General features: G+C 38.2%; 1 protein-coding gene across 1 annotated transcript; it reads right to left on the minus strand.

Annotated features, from left to right (window-relative positions):
- Positions 1-1415: 1415 nt before the first annotated feature.
- On the minus strand, positions 1416-21790 carry SUCLA2 (succinate-CoA ligase ADP-forming subunit beta). Its single transcript, XM_050332590.1, has 11 exons — positions 21648-21790; positions 20076-20259; positions 11529-11628; positions 11171-11333; positions 8332-8460; positions 7776-7914; positions 6400-6561; positions 6176-6318; positions 3698-3818; positions 3330-3418; positions 1416-2229 (listed from the first exon to the last, which is right to left on the minus strand). The coding sequence occupies exons 1-11, from the start codon at positions 21732-21734 to the stop codon at positions 2155-2157; spliced, it is 1392 nt and encodes a 463-aa protein (XP_050188547.1). The 5' UTR covers positions 21735-21790; the 3' UTR covers positions 1416-2154.
- Positions 21791-22497: the final 707 nt, after the last annotated feature.

Here is a 22497-nt window from a genome sequence, read left to right on the forward strand (position 1 = left end):
TTCTTCATCTGTTGTTAAAGGAATACTTTGGGCTTCAGAATTCCCCTAATGGCAAAATGCTGTTTTCTGTCGTTTCTGTTATGTGTAAAGACTCTAGTGAGAACGTCAGTATTTTACATTCCTCTCAAAAGATGGACTTGGCTCCCTCTCCCCTATTCTACGACATTTAACAGTTCAAACAAGGTGTGAGCAAATTCTGGATCAACAGCCAGATCTATTTTTGCCCACACTCCACACCAGGTTTGTATGAAAAGACCATTTTCATTTGTCATTTTTTTCCACAACATCAAGTCACTTTTGGTTTGTATGTTTAGGTATGTTGTTTTTTTTTAAATTACCTTCTTATGGATATTCCTTACCTGGAACATTATTACTTCACACAGATTTCAAAGTAAAAAAAAAAAAACAACCACACAAACAAAAAACTAAAAGCAAACCCACATACTAAAAATTAATTATCTTCTCTAAATTATTCAATGCCTAACAAATGTATTCAAACTAGTTATGTCCACAAATCAATTCAAGGCCATTGAACAGAAGCAATTCCTAGCATACACAGAAGCCCAATTTAGCATGATGGGTCAACAGCATACAGTACTCAGCTGTGAAAGACCAACTAGGATCAAAAATAACCCAGTTTAAATTCAGAGGGAATTTAATTTCTGCTGATTTTTTTTTTAGTACTGCCAAAAATTACTGAAATATACTATCCTAGTATAAGGTTTCTTCATTTACTACCCCTCAAATTTATTACCTAATTTATTACCAAATTTATTACCTTACCCCTCTTCATGTATTACCTACCTCAAAACCACGTTTTATTCATGTTTCCTGACACACCTGTGAGTTTCCCCACATTTTATACAATCCTTCCAAGTCCTTAGTTCATGACCATATAATTTCCCATTCTGAAATCCCATCATAGATAAGGCTTCATTATTTTCAGATAAAACTACGCTATTATTAGCCAAGAAACTAACATTTTAAACAAAAACAGATACAAAACACAAACAAAAAATGAGTACTGAATAAACAGATCATCATCCAAGTTCCAAGTTCAATTTAATGACAAAATCAACAGCACTGGTGGTATAAGTAAGGTGGGAATAATTAACAGTTAATACTAGATTTGTTAGTAGAAGCAATACTTCCCCAAAAAGCAATATTTTCCTGCATATTTATTTGTGCAGAGATCAGTTATGGACTCTTTAGAAGGATGTTATATGCATGATATCTGTCCAAGCTTTTCAACACAAGTTCATATGGTTTTAATCACACAATGCATTTCAAGGAAGAAAAAAACTAACGTGTGCCACTGTAACTTTAGTCCTAAAAAGCTTTTAGTTTACTATTTTAAATTATAATTTAATCCATATGCAATTTTTCAAAATGGTAACAAATAAGGAAGAAGCCAGTAAAAGTTTTGGGAGATATTTTATTAATGTACAATTTTATTAGCAATGTACAAGAGACATTTTAATTATCTATGTATCCTGTCTCCTTGAAGTTTGGTAAATGCTTGTTCATATATAAAACTACACAATGCTTTTTTGCGAAGACCGGAAATTGTGAAAATCTAAGTGCTACAGTATATTTTGTAGTGATTTAACACGTTGTCCAGAAGAGTTACCAGTTACTTCAGTGAAGGACTTCTAAAAATATTTCTGATCAAGTTCAAATGCATCTGTTCATAAATAACGATTGATTTGCTCATGTCCATCGTACGGCTAAGTACAACTGTCTCCAACATAAAATACCGTTTCAATACATTTCTCCACATGGACAACTAGATAATCCAGTCATATTTACTTTTAACCAAGGCTAATACAAATTTACAAGTAAAGTAACTTTAAAATTTATTCAGAATAATTATTTTCCAACCAGAAGCTTTACTTTGGACAACGCAGAAGTATATTGCAAGTGACATTCTGCAGCAAAAGCTGGAGGCTTGAGAATAACAACAAAGAGAGACTAAGTATCAGCAATACATGCTTTTACAAGAATTCTGACCATTCTGAATGTTAACATTAATGACCAGATATTTAAGTTTGTGCGCCTGTCAATCAATACCTCCACAAAAAGAAAAATTAAAAATATCCCACAGAACACAGTATTTCAGAGAACATGTTAGACACTGGCATGACATTTCTCAGATCAAATTGGCAACTGAAATTTAACATCCACCTGAGCTTGCTTTGCTAAGCTTACTATTTCAGACAGCTTCACCACCTGAAAAACAGAAAATAATGACTTAATTTCAAAGCAATCCTAACTTGACTGAGCTGGATCAATCTTTTTAAACACAGTAATGCCAGAGAATCATCAGTAAGATCTTAAAGGGGGAAGTAGGGGTAGGATTATTATCTAGTTCAGTACCTCTTAACCACTTTTAAATGAAAGATAGTCAGGTCTTCTAGAAAACATCTGAGTTAATAATGTTTGTTTCTCATTTACAACCAAATATCTTGATAAAATGCTAAAAGCTTTAAATTTTATGTGCCACCCTATTATCCTGGGAGCTGTTGGGGTACCCCCTCACAAGAGAATCTACATATCTAGAGCTATTTCTTCTCTGAATTTTTGTTGCAAGCATTTCTGGATCTTATTTTGATACCTTAGGGAGCCTCATCTTCTCTTGCATAACAACTCTACATCTCTCTGAATTATTTCTTGCTTAGAATGAAATGTTATAACTGAGTAAGTGGTTCCACCCCCAAAAAGAATACTCAGAAATGTGTTTCCCCATGATTAAAAAAAAAATCCACCAGATGCCTTCTAACTTTCTGCAGATCAGAAATTTTCATCCTCACTGTTGCTACATATTTCTAGTGTGATTTGCAAAAACAAAGCAAAGCAAAACACACACAAAAAAAAATCACAAACAATGTGCCTGAATGTCTAACTTTCTAATTATCTTATGATAATTAGATCAACAGGATGATCAACTATGGTTTTAATCACGCACACTGAAATACAGTGGTGTATCAAAGGAAGTGTTACATTGCATTTTTTCATCCACCTCAATTTAAATATTTTCTCAAAATTAATAAAGTTAATCTCTTAGCCATTCCCCTATCAAGCAGAGTGACTGATCTGATCCTTGGTCTGGTTTTGGTTTCTGGGGTTCAGTAGCTTCTGCCTGCATAGTTGTTTCCCTGACAAACTATGTACTTAGTAAGTTGTTAAACATTTGCTTCAGGTTCTGATAATAACAACTGGCACTGATTTATCCTAAGCTACCTTGAGTTGGTTGAACAGAGTTTCAACTCTTCAATATTCTGCAACAGATGCTATGTTCTGAAAAGAATATTCATAACCAGCTATCTTACCATTTTTGCAGCTTCATCCAAGTCATCACATGCAAGGATTTTGAGGCCACTAGCTGTTATTAAAGCTTTGGCATCATCAACTCGTGTACCTTAAGAAACAGATAAAATGCCACTTATTGAACAGGAGAGTACTACTACTAGGGAATGTCTTCCAAAAGTTAGTGAATAAATTTAGAAGATACCTTTAGTAGTTTCAAAGCAGTAAGCCTCTTTTTATTAACTTGCCAATCCTCACCATCTAAACTCAGTGTTTGCCATCTTTTTCCATAGACTTCAACTTACAAGCAACTTGTTACACAATATACAAGCTCAATAACAGTTTTCAATATGGACAGAAATATATTCAAATATATATGAAGCGCACTCACCTTGCAACCGTACCACAATAGGGATTTTTAGCTCCAAATCCTTTACTGCCATAACAATGCCTTGTGCTATAACGTCACATCGCATAATGCCACCAAAAATATTTACCAGAATAGCCAGTACCTACAGAATAAATGACAATATTCCTGTTAAAAATGGCCAAAGGCACATCAGATAAAAGCATCACTCAGCCTTTCAGCCTACGAAAAATTTAAGCTCTTTAAATGTATTAAGGGATTCTGCAAAAGACGTAGAACATTTCTGTTCTAGAGAACACTGGCAACAAAAGTACAGTTCTATAAAGTACAGCAAAACATACGGCATAACACAGAGCAGAACAGCTGCTTCAGGAAATCAAATTCGTCAACTGCTTGTCTTTCCATTTCTAACAGTACTCCAGCAGAGGTACCTCCCACACCAGTACCTCCACATACTGAAGATGCTGTGCTAAAGAACACAAAAAATTTAAAAAATTCTTACACAAGACAATGTTCATACAGTTCACAAAAAAAATTAGCATGCTTTGAGTTAAGCTATCTGAAATAAACTTTATTCAGGAGGACTAAGCTGGCAGCTAAAGGATAGTCTTTTTCCTACTCAAGCAGTGGAAAGGAAGGGTAAAAAGATCACAGTTAATGGTGAAAAATTAAATAAAGCAGGAGCCAAAATGGATCAACAGCCTTGGAGGACAGAATAAACTTAACAACACAAAACATTCCATTGCAGCTGATTAATGAACAGTAACTTGGTTCTCCTTATCTTGCAATTAGACTAGCTCATCTTGTTACATCGTTATTGCTCCTGCTACTGATGGGCAGAAGCAACTTAGACTGACATCCCAGAAGGCTGTTCCAAACTAGCCCTGAACTGAACCCCAAGTGCCAGCCAGACTGCAGTCCATGACATGAGCGGGCTGCACTGCTCTTTGACTTTCAGCACCAGGAATCCCAGTTATAGTCATCATTTTTTGATCAAAGAGAGAGCAGCTGAAATAAGGCAGAAAGGAAAAGTTGTATTACGTCTGTTTGGACATCCTCTGTCCATACATCAGCAGAGAACTGGCATGGAAAAACTTGTCGCAAATCACCAACCCCCAGATTCTCCCTGTTTTCTCTCTGCAATTTAGATGTTCTGTTCCTGTGTCCCTCACCATTCCCTTAGTTTGCTGGGAAAAAGGGAAGAAAGAACAAGTCCTATGAGGACTGGCTGAGGGAGTTGGGGTTGTTTAGCCTGGAGAAAAGGAGGTTCAGGGGGACTTTATGGCTCTCTGCAACTACTTGAAAGGAGGTTGTGTAGTGAAGTGGGGGTTGGTCTTTCCTCCCAAATAACAACCAGTAAAACAAGATGAAATGGCTTCAAGTTTCACCAGGTGAGTTTTAGATTGGATATTGGGAAAAATTTCTTCCCCTCAAGTTGTTAAGCACTGGCACAAGCTGCACAGGGAAGCAGTTGAGCCTCCAATCCTGAAGTTACTTAAAGGACTTGTAGACATGGTGCTTAGGGACAAGGTTCAGTGCAGACCTGGGTAGTGTTAGACTTATGGTTGGATTGAATTTTCAAGGTCTTTTCCAATCTAAATGGTTCAATAATTCTAAACACTCTTGCAGAGTGTGTCAGACTCTGCATTTGGTAATAAAAGTCTTTCCAATGAGGCAGAGACTAAGCTCTTCTGTTAAATCACTCACTATTTGTTTCAGGCCCCTTCCAAAGATGAGCAAGTGGTGCCCAACATTCTTGTGCAAAAGTAGCATATCATTACCCGGTTCTGCAAGTTACTCCCACCATTTTCAGTTACCCCTTTTTAATATTTTTCTTTCTTTTTAAAAAGTCCCAAACTGCCAAGTTCCCACTAAGACAAGCACCTCTTATGCAGACCATCAATCCAGTTCTCACATTATTTTTCTGGAACAGTAAAGCTCTTCCTCTAGTTTCATCTGATTTATTAATAACATGCAAACAGTTCTGATAAACTTTAATAGGATGAAACATTAATGCCCTTCCCAAGCCCTTTACAAAGTTATTTTATCTTACATGACACTTAACCTGTACTTTAGAAACTTGTTTGTGCACAGCACAGCTAACATTCATCTCTACAACTCTATGCACAAAGCAGACCCAGCTGCAAAAGAAAAAAGTAGAAACTCATCTGAGTACTGCCTTCTGTTTGAACAGTGGGCTGTGGGAGTTTCCAACTGCAAGATTTCTCAATTCAAATACAGCTCTAACTTCAACCAAAAAACACAAAACTGCCTATTCAGTACACAGCCAAAGAATCCATTTTTTAAAAAGTGAGAAAATGCAATAGGTTTTCATGCCTCCTTCATCTGCACCAAGATTAAACTAACATCTCCATCTTTTTCCCTTTCTAATTTTACTCTTATAAAAACATGTTTTCTGGAGAGCACGCACTAAGCATTGTCTTCCTAATCCCAGCCTTTCTGCCACTGTGTAGGACCTTGATACACCAACTCTTCCCTCACCTTTTTATCAGAGGTAATAAGCTTAAAGGCTTCTGTCACTTGCTGCACTGTAGCACCACCACCAACATCAAGGAAGTTTGCTGGAGTTCCGCCGTGAAGTTTAATTATATCCATTGTGGCCATAGCTAAACCAGCACCATTGACTACATGAGAATAAAGATAACATTTAGGAACTCAGTTTATAAATCCATTAGGTCATTTAAAATTCATTAAATAGAGCATACCTAAGCAGCCTATGTTTCCATCCAATCCTATATAGTTGAGATCTGCTTTTGCAGCATCCTTGTCTCTTTGGTCTTCCTGTGTCCAATCCTGCATATCAAAGATCTTCTTCTGACGAAAGGCTGAATTACTGTCAAAGTTTATCTTTGCATCCATGCACATCACTGAAAGGGAAAAAAACCCCCACAACTAACCATCATTTAATATCAGAATAACAGCTCAACTGCTACATGAATGCATTACAGTATGTTAAGACAAACCTGGCAGATAGGTAATACAGTCCAAGCAAAAAGATTTGCAGAAAAGACACACTTAGCACTGCAAGTAAATACAAGATTCTCTCCAGTTTACCCACACAATCAGTTAAATACCTTTAACTGCACAAAAAGGAGGATAACTACTTCTTGAGACACTCTAAAAGCAAAAAAGTTTACAACAAGCTGTTTGATAAATCTGGGCAAATTATGCTTCAGTAATTAGCATAAAATTAATCCCTACAGAAGATCTCTGGTTTGAGGGTTTTTAATCCCTCTTAGTTTTTTGCTTTTAGATTAAGTATATATAGTGCAGGTGCATGCATGTAAGCACACAGAACCACAATGAAACAGATGTCTAAGTTGGAAGAAAAAAGGTGTTGGGAGAAAACACACAAAACTGAGATTTACTTAGATATAGCAGGTGATGTGGAAAATCTAGAATGCTCAGTAACAATAATTACAAACTTTGATGAAAGAGCTACATTCGTGTTTAAATTTAAAGCTGTGGTACCCAAGTTCAAGTACAAATATTCTCTACAGATTTATTCTTTATTGAGAGGGGAATTGGCTGTGATTGAATATTAGATAACTATTCTGCAACTGCATATGCTAAAAAACTGATAACCATCAAGGTATTATTTAATACATCAGTAATGTCTTTCAATACATCAAACCCAATCATTCAGTCATTCTGATGCCTGAATAGTAAAGGTAGGAGATTTCTAGAAGGTGCTACTATTCCGGTTACCTTTACAGTACCAATTCTGGATACATGAGATGGCTCAAGTTTCAACTCATGAATTTTGAAAAGACCTAATTTCCATGAATGCCTTATCCTGGGTAGTCACTCAAGAGTGGAAGATGTGTTCTTTAAAAAGGAAAACCTTGAAAAATTAAAATAGGAAACTGCTTAAATTTAAGGTCCTACTTAGCAATTTAAAGCAGATATCTACTATGTTTAGGTTGCCAAATTTATTTGCTGTATTAAATTTGATTTTCACCATACCATGTTAAGGCTAAGTCCTCTTGCTGTATACAGCTGAAGTTTTAGCAGTGCAAAGCAAGTAAGATTTACAAAAATGTCAAGGTGGTACATGAAGCATATGAGTAAGAAACATTACCAACTCCTGATGCATCCTCCACCATAGGATTTATTTCTATCATGGTAGCATCATATTTCAGAAAGAGATTATATAATTTGATCATATTTTCAGCTGCTTCATCCACCAGATTAGGAGGAAATCCCATTTTCTGGGCAAGCTGAAAGTAAAAGATTGGTTATCGGTTAATTCATGTCAGCGGTGTCTCAGTTTAGCTATTATTTCAGTGTCAATTGAATTTACAGAAATAGAACCTGTCCTGTCTACCTGGGGGAAACAAAAGAGTAACTCTCAAGTTTCAAAAGACTGTTTTCAGTACAAAACACTGCACTTATCCTAAAACACAGCTAGTAAAAATTTATCATCACATGCCTTTACAAACCCATATAAAAGCTAGATAAAGCACTGCCAAGTAGTTGGATTTACACTATCACCTGAAAATACTCCGATACCTAGTTCAAATCTGTTTCAAAAAAAGGGTTTATGACAACTCAGTAGGTTGAATGCACATACATTTTACAAAATTTAGAGGAAACCCTCCCATCCTTGATAATGTGTACTGTCCCACATCAATTACCCTAACAGCTTGCTCCTTTTTTATGCCTTCCACTATATCAATGGGTTCCTTAATTATCGCGTCAGGATTCTCTGCAGCAACATCTTCAATATTAACACCACCCTGAGAACTGCCTATCAGCACAGGACCCTAGAACAGAGAGGGGAAAAAAAGGCATAAGTAATTTTATACCACAAAATCGAAACTCAGCTCTTCCCACATGATAACTCACAGCAATAAAACCTTGTAAGAATTTTTTTTATTTGAGCATTTTACTTGTATCCTCTGAGGAGAGTGTTATTATCTTCTCAATACTCCTATATAAAACCTTTTAATAACACTTTCAATATTTTAAGGTGTATGTTGGGTCTAATTTCTTTTAAAAAGGAAAACTGTCCTTTGTGTCCACTGTAGCAACAGAGCAGTTAACACAGATATACTAGTTTTAAATTCTGATAGAAAGACTCAACTTAGTAATCATATGCATTTTATCTTTTAGGTTGTTACTAGAAAAAGAACAACCTTCTCATCTCCATGTTCTCCACTAAGCCCTGTACAAACACTGATCAAACACCAGGCATTCATTTATTCATTCTGCCATGCTCCAACTCCAAGGACAAATGTAAGTGTGCAAAATCTAATGATAAATTACTGCAAAACCACACCTGTTCAGCGACTACAGCAATCACTGAAAGTAAGTCATGGAGTTCTGACAAAACAGCACTGAATTATTCCATAATAAAAGAAATCAGGAAACCAGAATTGATAGCATTTGCAGCAGTTTTGTTGTTTGGGTTTTTTTTAAGCTGCCTAAACCTCAACAAAAGCACCAAGGACTTGCTATCGTGGAACCTAAAACTCTCTCCTCCAGTTCACTGTTAAAACACACTCACTTGTATCACCTCAACCTACCTTCCCCTTATCAGCACCCATGCATGGATTATGACCGGGGTGTACTAAAGCATGGGTGTACTTATCAGCAGAGGTCTTAAACATTGAACAGCTTTATAACTGTTGACAATTAATTATAGAAAATGTGACCCTGGTTCAGAGAACATGCTTAATAACCATACCACTCCCCTCTCATTACCATCCTTCCAAATGGAAATATATAGCTGGCAAATTATCCTGCATCTAATAACAAGGTTGAACACACAATTAACATTTTTGGATATTCGTATCTTGAACTGTCAGGAAGCTACAAACACATCATAAAATAACAATCAAAGTGAACACTTTTGCTTAAAGCATAAACCCCTGTTGGCGAATAAAATCCACATCACCAAGTTCCAGTTTCAGCTGACTATTTTAGTCTTTCTTCCCCCTTAAAGGAAGAGGTTTGCAACATGAGGAATAAACACTGTGTGCTATTCAATCCTTACACTTCCTTCTTTTGAAAGGTATTTCCTCACCACAAGCATCCTATACAAGTTACAGCAACTACAAGCACATTTAAAAACATAACTTATGAAGTCAGCAATAAAAACAAAGCATATCCCTATCACAAGGCAATAGCCCACACAGTGTACTCAATATACACAAATAAGATTTATTTTTCATACAAGAGCAAGAACAAGTCAGGAAAACATGTTTCCCTTCTTTATCTAATTTGCTTAAATCAGTTACAGTAAATTTTATTTCCATGAGGATCCTTGCTTATTGCTTACAAAATTTTAAGTCTAAATCTGTTCATTTACAGCATTTTAGCGCCACCCTGTGGCAAATCTGGGGTTTGTACAGCAACATTTCAATCTTCCCCACTCTTACAGCAAATAGGTAGGTGCCTAGGTCACATAACTGTACTAAAATCCAACACAGCTGATGCTTTCCTATCAAAAAGAACACTACACAGGAAGAGAAAGGAGCAAATACAATATTTAATTCCTAATACTGTCACCAAAATATTAGAGCACGGCTAGTTTTCTAATTCCTCCATAGAATATCATTTCATACTCACAACAGAAATACTCCACTTACCAAAACCAGTGCCTCTGCAAACTCTGAAGCACCTGAACAGATGCATCTGAACAAAAACCCAGTTTTTGTTGAGCTTCAGAAAAATAAAAGTTTCAAGACCTGTTTTACCCCAGCTTCATTAAAATTATTTACCAAATCATGATCTATGCTCCACAATAGAATACTTGTTTGTCAGATAAACACTGACTCATCTCAGTAACCTGGCTTGAAATGTAGCCTAAAAAACTACATGCCCACACATAGAGTTCATACAAGCAGAAAAGACTGTGGTATTCATTTTCCTGAAAGCTCTGAAGACAGACCTGTAGCCCAAATCTTCTTACCACTTCCTGAAGAGCACTGGCATAAGAAAGCTACCAGCACTCTCAAAATCGAGGGACACACTCATACACCTCTAGAACATCCCCACATTAGAGAAAAAGGATGTTTGATTTACATAGGACCCTTTGCTCTTCCACAACACTTTTACCTATCTTGTTCCTGACACCCTTAAAGAGTGTGTACATGCACATGCACACACTGAGAACTCAGTTTAAAAATACAGCCAATACAGGCATCCAGTAGTAAGTGCAAACTAAAACTAAAATGAAAATAACCTCCTCATTCCACCCACTTTCCCTTCATCCCTGTGACTCTGAACTTCAGTTGGGACTACCGATGCTCATTTATTATCCCGTAAATTTAAATTGTAGCATTTTTAAAGCACTTCAAAACTAAGGCAATCATATAGTCAGATATTAGAAAACAAAATTTAGCTCATATATACTTTTGATTTTCAAAAGCAAGCAAGTGAACAACAGTACAATAAACAGTTTTGTTGATTTTTTTGAAAATTCAGTTAAAACAAGTTAACTAGCTTACTTCTATTTCTCATATTACTCACTTGAAAAGACCTTTCCATTGTTATTGCAAAATAGTATTCTCTCCTGGGATATCTGCGCTCACAGATAAATACTTGATTGCATATCCTGCCCTTTTCTCCTGTCTGCTTGGTAAACAACTTCTTTCCAATCATTTGGGAGGAGACAGCTTTCGCTTCTTCTGGACTAGAATAAAAGAAGCTCAGAATGTGACACAGAAACTGCTGGAAAAACAGAAGTAGCATTAAAAAAAATCTTACCTAATTTTTCTTATTTTAAGGTTAAGAATTAAAACAATTGTTCTAAAGAAAGCAATAGGTTCAATTGATAATGTGAAACTTAAGTTTTTCCACTTGGTTGGATAATTTAGAAAAAACTTACGAAAAAACTATTTTCACTCCTCCTTTGAGGCCACCTTCAAATGTTCCTTTTCCTCTACCACCAGCTAAAACCTGTGCTTTTACCACAAGATCCTTTGTACCTAGAACAAAAGAAAACCCAAAAAATTGTCATCTGTGACTACTAAAACAAATTGTCCCAAGTAGAATAATAAAGGCTTGCTTTAATTTTATCCCCCCTTCTCCACCCCCACCATTCAAAACACAAACGTGTAAACTGAAGACTGTATTGTAGCTCACATAGATTATTCCAAAAGTCTCAAATAATCCACACATTGCAGCTTTAGGCTGCTCTGTGAACAAACCTTGGTGAATTAGTATCCAGAAGTGTTGGTACTTTGAGTGTTCTGATACATCTTTAACATGTGTTTGAATCACAAATGATCAAGCACCCAGTAAGAAATGGTTAGCATCTCACGGACTATTAACAAGATGAAACTGATTACCTGACACACCATAATCCAAGATTTTCCTCAGTCAAGTACAAATACTCTATATCTGTAGCCACTACCTTCCCAGCAATGATGTGTAACTATAGCACTTACCCAAGTAGCTTGCAGGTCTACAGCTTTCAGCAGAGAACTGATGCATAAGCTTGAGTGCTTTGCAGAATTCAGAGGCCTAAACAAATCCACTACTTTTCCAAGAACAAGCAAAGTAAGCCCTTTATTTGCTTTAAATGTTTAAAAATCCTTTGCAAAATATTATTTTAGACAGGAGAGACTGTGCATTTGGGTTTAAAAAGTAAAGTATGAGAATATAATTAAAATGAAACCGGGATATTCTGGAATATTAAAAGCAAAGAAAAAAGTTCATAAAGTCATTTAAGATGATAAAGGAAGAAAAACTAAGTCCTGACTTATTATTCAAGTTTACTTAGAGTACAGAGAGCAACTAGACTGCAAGATGTTTTTACATTTGTTCAGCACATCCCATCTCTTCTCATGCCACTATTAGTTGAGCCACTCTGGTCTTTCTAAGCAAAGAAAGAACTTGCTGTTCTCCTGGATGTGAAAAGGGAACCATGGAAAAGACTATGAATAATTACAGTACTCAGGCAAAACTAGCCACTACACATACTGAGGAAGATTACGGCAGACATAAAAAAGTTGTGTTGATTCCTATTTTGACCTGTACACTGCCTTAACAGGTAAAATTTAACTTGCATGACATCACAAGCTAGGAAGGCTATAAACAAAGGGAATACTCAAGTTACTACTCCCAACTAGCTACTGGTTGATTTTACTTCTTGATTGTCTACCTAACAACAGATCTCTGAATTCACAACTGATTTAAAGCCCTTTTTTTTCCACAAAAGCATGAGGGTTATAAATACATAAGTATATCAACTTATTACAGCCTATGATCTAACATTTAATTCAGTTCCTGAAGATAACTATTTTTTTAAAGCTACCAAGTACTGGCAATTGAGTAAGATATTTGACAGAAGCCACAGAAGACTTAATTTTAAGCAGTTACTCTAAGTACCAAGCCTGCTTTAGGAAACACTAAGCCTCATGTATGAATAAGACTGTAAGTAGAGGCTTCATGGATAAATGAAGCCATGTACTCCAACATGCAAGATTAAAGTTCCATCCATCTGAAAACAATTTACCTTGTATATACAAGGAACACAACTTCTCAGCGTTAATATAAAAGAGAGGAAAATACTTTCTTATCTGTGAAGAGGTTAACAAAACCCACCCCTTCACACTTGTTCACTTGCTCATAAAGTATTCTACCAGGGCTCCTCCACAAGGATTTGAAGTGCCTCAAATATTTAAGATTTAATATATTCACAGCATTATTTTACTATTTTGAGGTTTCCATGGAAGATCTGACAATGTTTCAGAGGCAATATACTTATCAATCAAGACAAAAAGATTTAACTTACAGTCCACTTTTAAGTTCAGAAGAGAGAGTCCTATTTCTCCACTCTACTTTTCATTTCCTACACTAAGTCCAGAAGCTAAAAAGTTGCTACTACAGAGAAGTTTTCAGGAAAGCCAAAAGTTCACCCGCAGGCACCTCTTCTGTGGTGGTCATTCCTCCTAGCAATAAAGACCAGAATCTGAACAAGTCAAAACTAGATCCCAACTAATGCTCCAGTAAGATCTCAGCTGGAACATCACATTTAGCTCTGGACATAGAAGTTTTTTCTGGCTACTAGGATGATCACTGAAATTTTAAGAGATAACCTCACAGGAAAAGACTAAAGGAGCTTAGCACTTCTTTACATCTATCAAAGGAGAAGACAGTAAGAACATGATTACAGTCTTCAGCCATACCTGGGAGGGATAGAACAAGAACACACAACTGTGGTGTAACTCTTGGAGATGGTTCTCTGCAGAGCTAGGAGCTGGACTCAATGATCCTTGTGGGTCCCTTCCAACTCAGCATATTCTGTGATTCTGTGAACTACACGTACATCATTCAATCCAGTTTCTGCTCTACACCAGCCAAAAACAAAAGCAACCTACCGAGGGAAGTCGGTTTTAAAACAGTGCAAGAAAAAAGACCCTTCTTTACACAAAAGATAATGAAGACTGCCAGGAGATGGGAAAGAAGAACAGAAGAGTCAAAAGAAACTGAGTAGAGATGTTCCCTCTGATATTTCTAAGACAACAAATATGAATGCTGAAGGGAAATAGACAGCAAAAACAGGCAGGCTAAAAATTGTCCTAAATACTATGTTCTTTTATCTTTAGGTAGAGTATTGGGCTAAATGCATCACTCACCTGATTCCGTAAGATATTTCTTAAAAATGTCATTATTACACATTATTAAACTTTGTCAATATCTGAAAAAAAGCGTGATAAAAACAACTTTTGACTTTTCACAATCAGTTTGGCCATAACATCATTGTACTATCCCTTATGCAACAACTGTGTCACTGAATGAGCACGATATTAATGATTTGTAAATTGTTTTCCTACAGCACTCCAAGCAAACTAGCTGCTTGATTGCAAGAACACATAACACTTCAAGGTTTATTTAACCACCTATGTTTACAAGCAATTAAGCTGCACAAATGTATCTGAAACAAAACTTAAGATAATATGTCCCAAGAAAACCATAATTTAAGCCACCGTGCAGGAAGTTTATTGTTCAATAAACATTTTTTCCCACAGCTCCTATATAAAATTACCCTAAAACTAGAGGACAGAAATGTTTGCTCATACACCCCATGTGCAGCATCAGAGCTTCAGCACTGTCACACAATCTGACACAGAGAACTGCTGATACACGGTAATTCAAGGAAAAAAATTGGAAACCAGCAGCTACCATAGTTTTCTACACAGTATCAACAGTTGTGCCCTTGTGTTTTGCTTACGTGGCTTTGAAATACTACTAGGCTTTTGTTTCAATAAAACATAGCAGTTTCTGCCCTAGAGCAGGTACCCACATACAAAGCCACGACAGTTTATACCAGCAAACACAAACCCTCCAGCCTTTTCTTGTGCCAGCACAAGCAATTGTGTGATCATGCCTTGAGAAGAGCAATTCCCTGAAGGCAAAAGTTCATCCAGCAGACAATACTTTTGCAGACTTACGCACCGTGTGCCAAGCACATGCACAGGGACACTTCAGTGAGCAGGACTTCAGCTTTCAGCAGCAGTAACAAACCGTAAAGCCTTAACACAGGGCACTAGAACATCAGTACAGATAATGTCCAAGGTTACCAAGCTACAGGCCAAGGCACAAGTCTCAGAACAAGCATTTGTTAAGCATCACGTTTCCATGTTTATGAGAGTCAGCACTAAATGCACATATAAGTAGTACAGCCTGAAAAAAAATTAGGAAGTGTTTAGAAAATTAAGAGTAGATACCAATGAGGACAGGTGTCTGAAATCAGCAGAACGCTGACTTAGCACTAATGTGTTCAGGACAAACTTTATGAAAACGTTCTGCTTTACAAGTTTCCATTCTGACTCTTGTCAAATCGCATTAATAGCCACTTCTCTGCCCAACACTAACTGTAGCAGCAGTACTGCATTCCACATATTACAGATGCCTTCATGATAACTATGCAAGCCTAACTACTCGGACAAGACAGACAACAATAGAAGGCAGTGACAGGTTAATAACACAAGTGTCGACCAAGTTCTCAACTACCATTCAACTGCAACGTATCCTGGAAGAGAGACAGACATATAACTTTTGTCTCAGCTAGTCTGTATTTCAAAGTTCTTGTACCAGAAAAAGTAACTCTCGGGTTATAACACAAACTATTTTTTTTTGTTACACAGATACAGTAACAGCTCCAAGTTTAAACAATATAGTTGTATTTACTGGTATTAGGAAGCCAAAAGATGGGCTTGTAACTTACAACAGAAGTGTCAACCTAAATAATATGTTGACCCTAACTCTGTCAACAGAGGCAGAGAATCTCTTCAGATATACAGTCTGCGTTTTGTTAGTAAGTAGAGTTACTTAGAACTTTAACTTCAAAATCACTTTTTTTCCAGCATTTGAAACTTTTGAGTGTTCAAAGTCTCAAAATTATTTGTCCTACTTATGTGCCAGGAATCTTCATACTTTCACTGAAAGGACCATACCAGTCAGGAGAGTAAACAGATGTTTTGCTATTACAAATTATTTTCTACTCAAATACTTCATGACATTAATCAACCACATCAAGTTCGTCATCAGCTCACAAGACAGGTTTGGTTTTGGCAACAGCCTAAGTCAAGCAATTAAAATATAGAGGTCAAAATTTGAATCTGCTGGTTAGACAAGTTTATTTTAATTAGTGAATTATCATCAACAACATGTTTTGGTATTTTAACTTCAAAGGAGTGAAGCACTACAGAAGAAAGCAAAAGCTGAAGCAAAATCTAAGCTTCAGATGCCAAAAAGGTAACATTTGCCAGGAAACATCTGTTTGGTTTCTGGACTACAAACTGCTACTGCTGGTTATCCAGAGATTTTGACCAGGTAAGTAGAAACATAACTGCATGATTTTTTTAACACCTGGGGGATTTCTGCACAAATTTGCCACTTTAGATCATCATCCTTGTCCTACAGCATCTGAACAAACACTCTGGAGTTTCAGATTCTACAGATAACCTAAAAGACATTAGATAATATAGTCAAGCAGGTAACTGACCAACGGGGAAATCTGATAGTGGTAAAACAACCAAAAAATACTAGGAATAAAATCTAGACATGAGCTTTCAGTATGATATAGAACAAATAAAAAAAACCAACAACTTAACCACAGACTACCAAGGAAGGTGTGGTACATACTAGGGAAGAAAACACCCTAGCTATTGTGCCACAGTGCCTGGAATACCTTTCTTTTGAAAAGCTAATAAAGAAAAAGCACTTTACCTGAAAAAATTCTGTCATACATTGTTCTAAATTTTGATTTCTGACTAAATCAAGCCTGACAGAAAAATTTCTATTCATAAATCTGCCCAGGTTTACAAATTACTTTTTTGGTTTTTTGTTGTTTAAACAGATACAGGTTGTATGCTTAAGGAACAGACGAAAAAGTAAATAACATCAAAAAGAACTTAAAAGGTTTTAATAACATTGAAAAGACCTTAAGAGGTCTGAAAAAAACCACCTATTAATCAGGGAACTTTCAGCAGTAATACAGCCAAGCCAATTATTGGAGTCATACCAAAGCACACCAAAAATAGAACATTCTTTATAAACCACACAGATATGGAGCTGAACTAGATCTCTTAAACTGCAATAGCAAAAGCAGCAGACTCCATTGCTTTTAGTCTCCTTACAAAAACTTTGATGTAGAAAAGTGAAATGTTATGCACTCAGTTCTCAATATCTCCTATTCTGTACAGTTTTGTTCTAAAATTTGACACTCTGCCATAAACATGTGGGATTCACTATCTGAAAATCCAACAAAACTACTGAACACAAAAGCTTCTTCAAGATATTAATAATTTAAAAAGTCTTACTTCTCAAATCACCATGAATAGAAATATATGCTATAAAACAAAAGCAGGTTTTGCTACAGGCACAATATGTCACTCCCTTCCACACAGCTGTTACCGGAGGAAGGTGTCAGGAAGCATCAAAACCTCAGTTACAGCAATACATACACTTTCATAGGTGCTGTCTTAGCTCAGCAGAACACACTATTTGAAATGCTGTTTGTTTTCTGCTTTCCCACTGATAAAGCACTGTTCTTCACTGTTCTTCAAGAAATAGTCTTTAGGTTCATTAGTCATGTTCTTGATATCAAACACATATCAGCTTCTAAATCAGAACTGCTCACAGTGCTAGCTGGAACGCACACATGGCTGAGAGCAAACCATAAACTTGGAGGCAATCATCAGGACATGCTGCAGCCTCTTATCAACACTCAGGAACAGGACTTAGATCATTTTTTCAAAATTTAAGCGAGATGTTCATGTAACACTGATTTAGCTGCAGCCACAGCTAACAATGATAATCACTGTTAATGGGACATTTGTACTTGTTATACACTGGATAAAAAGTTACACATTTCTAAGTCAAGTATTTGCAAAAGAAATCCAATGCCAAATTCAACCTTTAGTCAGAAATCTGCTCTGTGTAAATTTATCAGGAGCATGTGGTTCAGCACTACAGAAACAGAGCAAAGAGTATTACCAACTATCTTTGTAACAGTCTAGGCACACATTTGAAAAAGCAGTTTAACACATAAAAAGAAACAAAAAATAATTTCGTATCTACTGGCAACTACTCTTACACAACAAAAATAAACAATGAGCAGGTGGACAAAAGAAGTGGTTTTTTTTCATTCTGCTAGAGATTTGGTTTGTTTAGTTTGTGTTTTGTTGGGGTTTTTTAAATACATACTAAATGAAAACTAGTGGGTAAATGGCAACAATAACAAAGAAAACCAAACCACTGGAGCAAAGGATAATCTGTCACCATTCAGAATAAGTTCATGTTTGAGCAATGCCTCAGAAATTCAAGATCCTTCATTGTGTTCTTCCTTTTGGGAAGTCTTCCTTTCCTCATCTCAGCCACAGTGTTGAATACACACCAACTTCAACAAAGTATCAGGCTGTCAACCAGGAGTCCTGAATTCCTTTACTGAAGGATACTAACTCATCCACTGCACAGCTTCATTTTTGTGATCCCCAAGAAACTGGAGTCACGTGCTCCAGAGAGGAATACCTGTGACACCACATGGATGACAGAGCTATAAAACACCAGTTGGATGCACTTACTTTGCTATAGGATCCCATTTTGAACAAGGAACAAAACAAAGGAACCCTGACCTATGAGTTTCTGGGCTGCTGATTGAAGAGCCATAGACAAAGTTTGTCTGTCTCGTTTGCCACCAGCAAGATCTGTGCAGATATTAAAATAGAGCAAAGGGGTATGCCTGATTTGTGAAGTTCTGATCATGTTACAAGCTCACTTTTGACAGAGGGTGAGGGTCTGAATTTTAAACCATTCTCAGAAGTACTTTAGTATCTTCCTTTCATATTAATAAAATTATTATAATTTTGTATCATTTACTCTGTAACAGAAACAAGATAAAGAAAGAAGGCAGACAATACCTGAATTTCTGGGACATCAGAGGTTTTCAATTCCTTTCTATATTACAAAGCAGCATAACTTGCTCGAGAAGAAAAATTATCTTCTTTTTCAGATTTCATTTCTTAAATTAAATCTACACATGAAACTGAAAAGAATCTAACAAAACCTATAACCTCAAGACTCACTACAAATGTATTCATCTGGAGGTGAATAGAGATTTGGGCATGTACATAGGAAAGTGGAATACAAGTAACATCCTTCATTAAAACTATGTGACAAGCCTACTACATTTTTCCAGGGGGAAAAAAACCTCAAACTTTAAACTAAAAAACAACCCAAACTAGCAAATCAACCAATCAAAAAAATCTCCACCTATTAATGCCTCACACAATAGAAGCTGATTATATATTACATTCAAATTAAAGAAAAAATTTTACTTGTGCACATAGTAGGTAAAGTGGCAAATTAATAGGCAGAGTCAAGTCCAAATTAAAGCTCATCCTAAATAAAGTATTTAAGCAACAGGCAAATGAGATTGGATACTTTTTCCACCAAAAATCCAGGAGTTAAGTATATAACTACAAGTCATCAAAGTGCTCCCCTCCTGTATGAAGCAGGTGCATTCTGCCAGAAAAGCACACTCACAAAGGAGAGGACTTTACTCTTCTTTTGCAGCCTAAAGGTAGGTATGTTTTGCATCTTCTGCTCTCTATGACATCTTGTCACCACCACTGAAGCTCTTCACACAAGATTTCCTTTAAGCTTGCTTGAAAGTAGAAAGAAATCCAGGATTTGCAGAGAGCTATTACTCATCTCAAAGTTTAGGTAGTTATATTAGTCTAGGCTAATACAATTTATACCTGACCTATTCCTTCTTAACAGGAAGGCTGCTTCACAGGAAGGGCTCTCTTAAAGAGAAGGTATATTCAGAACTCCAACCAATGCCTTACCACGAAAGAGAAAAAGCAGTTACACCTTGTATCAATCCCATGCCTATTTGTAAAATTTCTCTTTAATATTATACCTATTTCTTTTGCTATTTTGTAAGCTTCGTCTGGTGTCTTGGCAACTACTCCATGTGGAACAGAAATGCCAGCCTCCTTCAACAGTCCCATGCTCAGGTATTCATGGAGCGATAGCCTCCTCTGTTGCTGTTGTTGCACCTGAAACCCATGATTGTTGAGTATTCCTGGACCTCCAGCAAGTGCCTAAAGGAAAAGAATTTAAAAAAAAAAAAGAAAACAAAAACAACAAAGAACATGACTGTTGTGAAAAACTGCCCACTTTGTTTAGGTTTAAAAACGTTTACATATTCAACAAGCACAGGTCAGTATCCTAACGCAAACACCTGAACACTTAATCCTACCCGTCCACATCAGTCGTTCATGTCTAGTCAGGTATTTGGTTTTGGAGGTTTTATTGGGCAGTGGGAAAGCTGATGAAGCTGCTAGCACTGACAAGGACTGGGCAGGGTTAAAACACCCTTGACTATTCAGTTAACATTTAAGTACTTTAAGGAAAACACCTGTAAGGAAAAGAACCTTGAGGAATTTCAGAAGCATATTGTAACATAAAAATTACTAGGAAGAGAAGTGAAAAACGTTTGCTGCTTTTTTTGTATTTCACTCTACAGGAACAAGACCTTAGTTTTTTACACACATGAAACAGCAAGCCCACTGAATTCAGCTAATCCATGAAGAGAGATTAGCACCAAAAAATTCATGGCAAAAAGACTACAAACTTTTCCTTTAATTATGATTTTTTTTCTTTCCTATGCACCACTGGCACAAGCACCAAAGCAAAAATCAGCCTGTATTGGGAAGTTTCTAATCGACAGGATTTTTACGGTTTTTTGTTTTGTTGTGTTTCACTTTAAACAAGCAAGCAGACATCACAAGAGCTTTACTACGACATTCCAATCGGCAGGGCCTCTTTAACCTCCAAAGGATTCCTCCTGCAAGCAGGAGGCCCTTTCCTTGGCACAGAACCCAGGGGAGAGGCGCCGACTGACCGCCGGCCCCGGGAGGCCGCGCGTAACACGAGAGGGGCGCTCGCAGCGACCCTCCCCCGCCGGCGGCAGGCGGAGAGAGCGGCACCGGGTGTCACACGCTGTGCCACTCACGGCAGCCCCCGCAGCCCTTTCGTTTGCACCGCCTGCCAGGGGTGCCGCAGCCAAAACCAAGCCCGCGCCCCGCAACGGCACTCACAGGAATCAAGAGCGGAGGCTGGCGGAGATGCGAGCCGCAAGAATTTGACTGGCACAGCCCGACCGACCTGTCCCTATGGGCAAGGTGACGGCGGAGATGGAAACATGGGGTTTTCCAAGCAAGTTAGGGCAGGGGGGCGCTGAAAAGGAATGGAAATGGAACCACGCCGGGAAGAGCTGCCACAAGCAAGAACAGCGCCGGCGGGGGGGGCGAAGGTAAGCACAGGGCTGCCAGCCCTGCCAGCACCTCAGGGCAGAACGGCGGCGGGAGCGGGATGAGACGGCCGCTCCTCCCGCCGGCGCTACACAGCGAGCGACCGCGATCCCGGCCCGGCTCTGCCTCGGCCCCGGCTCCGCCGGCCCGCCCCCTCTCCCGAGCGGCCGCTGTACCTTCCCCGCGGCGGAGCCCAGCGCGGCGCGGAGACCACTGCCCCTGAGCCCAGCCGACGCCCGGCCGCAGATCATGGAGGCCGCCATGGCCGAGCCCCTTCGCCCTCAGGTGCCCCTGGCAGCGCGCAGGCGCCGCTCCCGGCGGGGGCGGGGCAGGAAGCGCCTGGCGCGGCGCCGCTCCCCGCACTGACGCCCTGAGGGGAGGAGCGGCGGTGTTGGGGTCCTCGGAGCCTTCTTGTTTGTCAGCTGTTTTGGTTTTTAATAAAGGTTACTTTTTTTTCTGACAAGGGTACTAAAAAGGGTTGCAGTCCACCCACAGCCTTTCCACCGCGTCGGCCTCGGCTGGCACCGCCTGTGTCAAAGGGGAGGCGAGGGGCACAGCTCCCTTCTGCCACCCCACCCTACCGGTTCAGCTTCAGAATGGAAAATTTTTCTGTATTTTTACTCTGAGGAATTGGGGTTTTTTTCCTATATCAGGGTACTTTCATGCAACAACTCAGACGCACCCATTACTTGATAGGACAAGAGGAAATGGCTTTAAACAGAAAGAGGGCAGGTTTAGATTAGACATTAAGAAGAAATTCTTTACTGAGGGTGGTGAGGCACTGTCACAGGCTGCGCAGAGAATCTGTGGATGCCCCATCCCTGGAAGTGTTCAAGGCCAGGTTGGATGGGACTCTGAGCAACCTGGTCTAGTGGAACATGTCCCTGCCCATCTTTGAGGTGTTAGAACTAGATGATTTTTAAGGTCCCTTCCAACCAAAACCATTTGCTGATTCTGTGACTGCAGTCCCAGTATTTCTAGGTATTTTGCAGCTCATCTTCCCCCCACCCCATGCCACAAAACCCA

The sequence above is a fragment of the Myiozetetes cayanensis genome, unplaced genomic scaffold (genome assembly GCF_022539395.1).
Source record: "Myiozetetes cayanensis isolate MyiCay16 unplaced genomic scaffold, myiCay2020 scf5-8, whole genome shotgun sequence".
Classification (NCBI taxonomy): domain Eukaryota; kingdom Metazoa; phylum Chordata; class Aves; order Passeriformes; family Tyrannidae; genus Myiozetetes; species Myiozetetes cayanensis.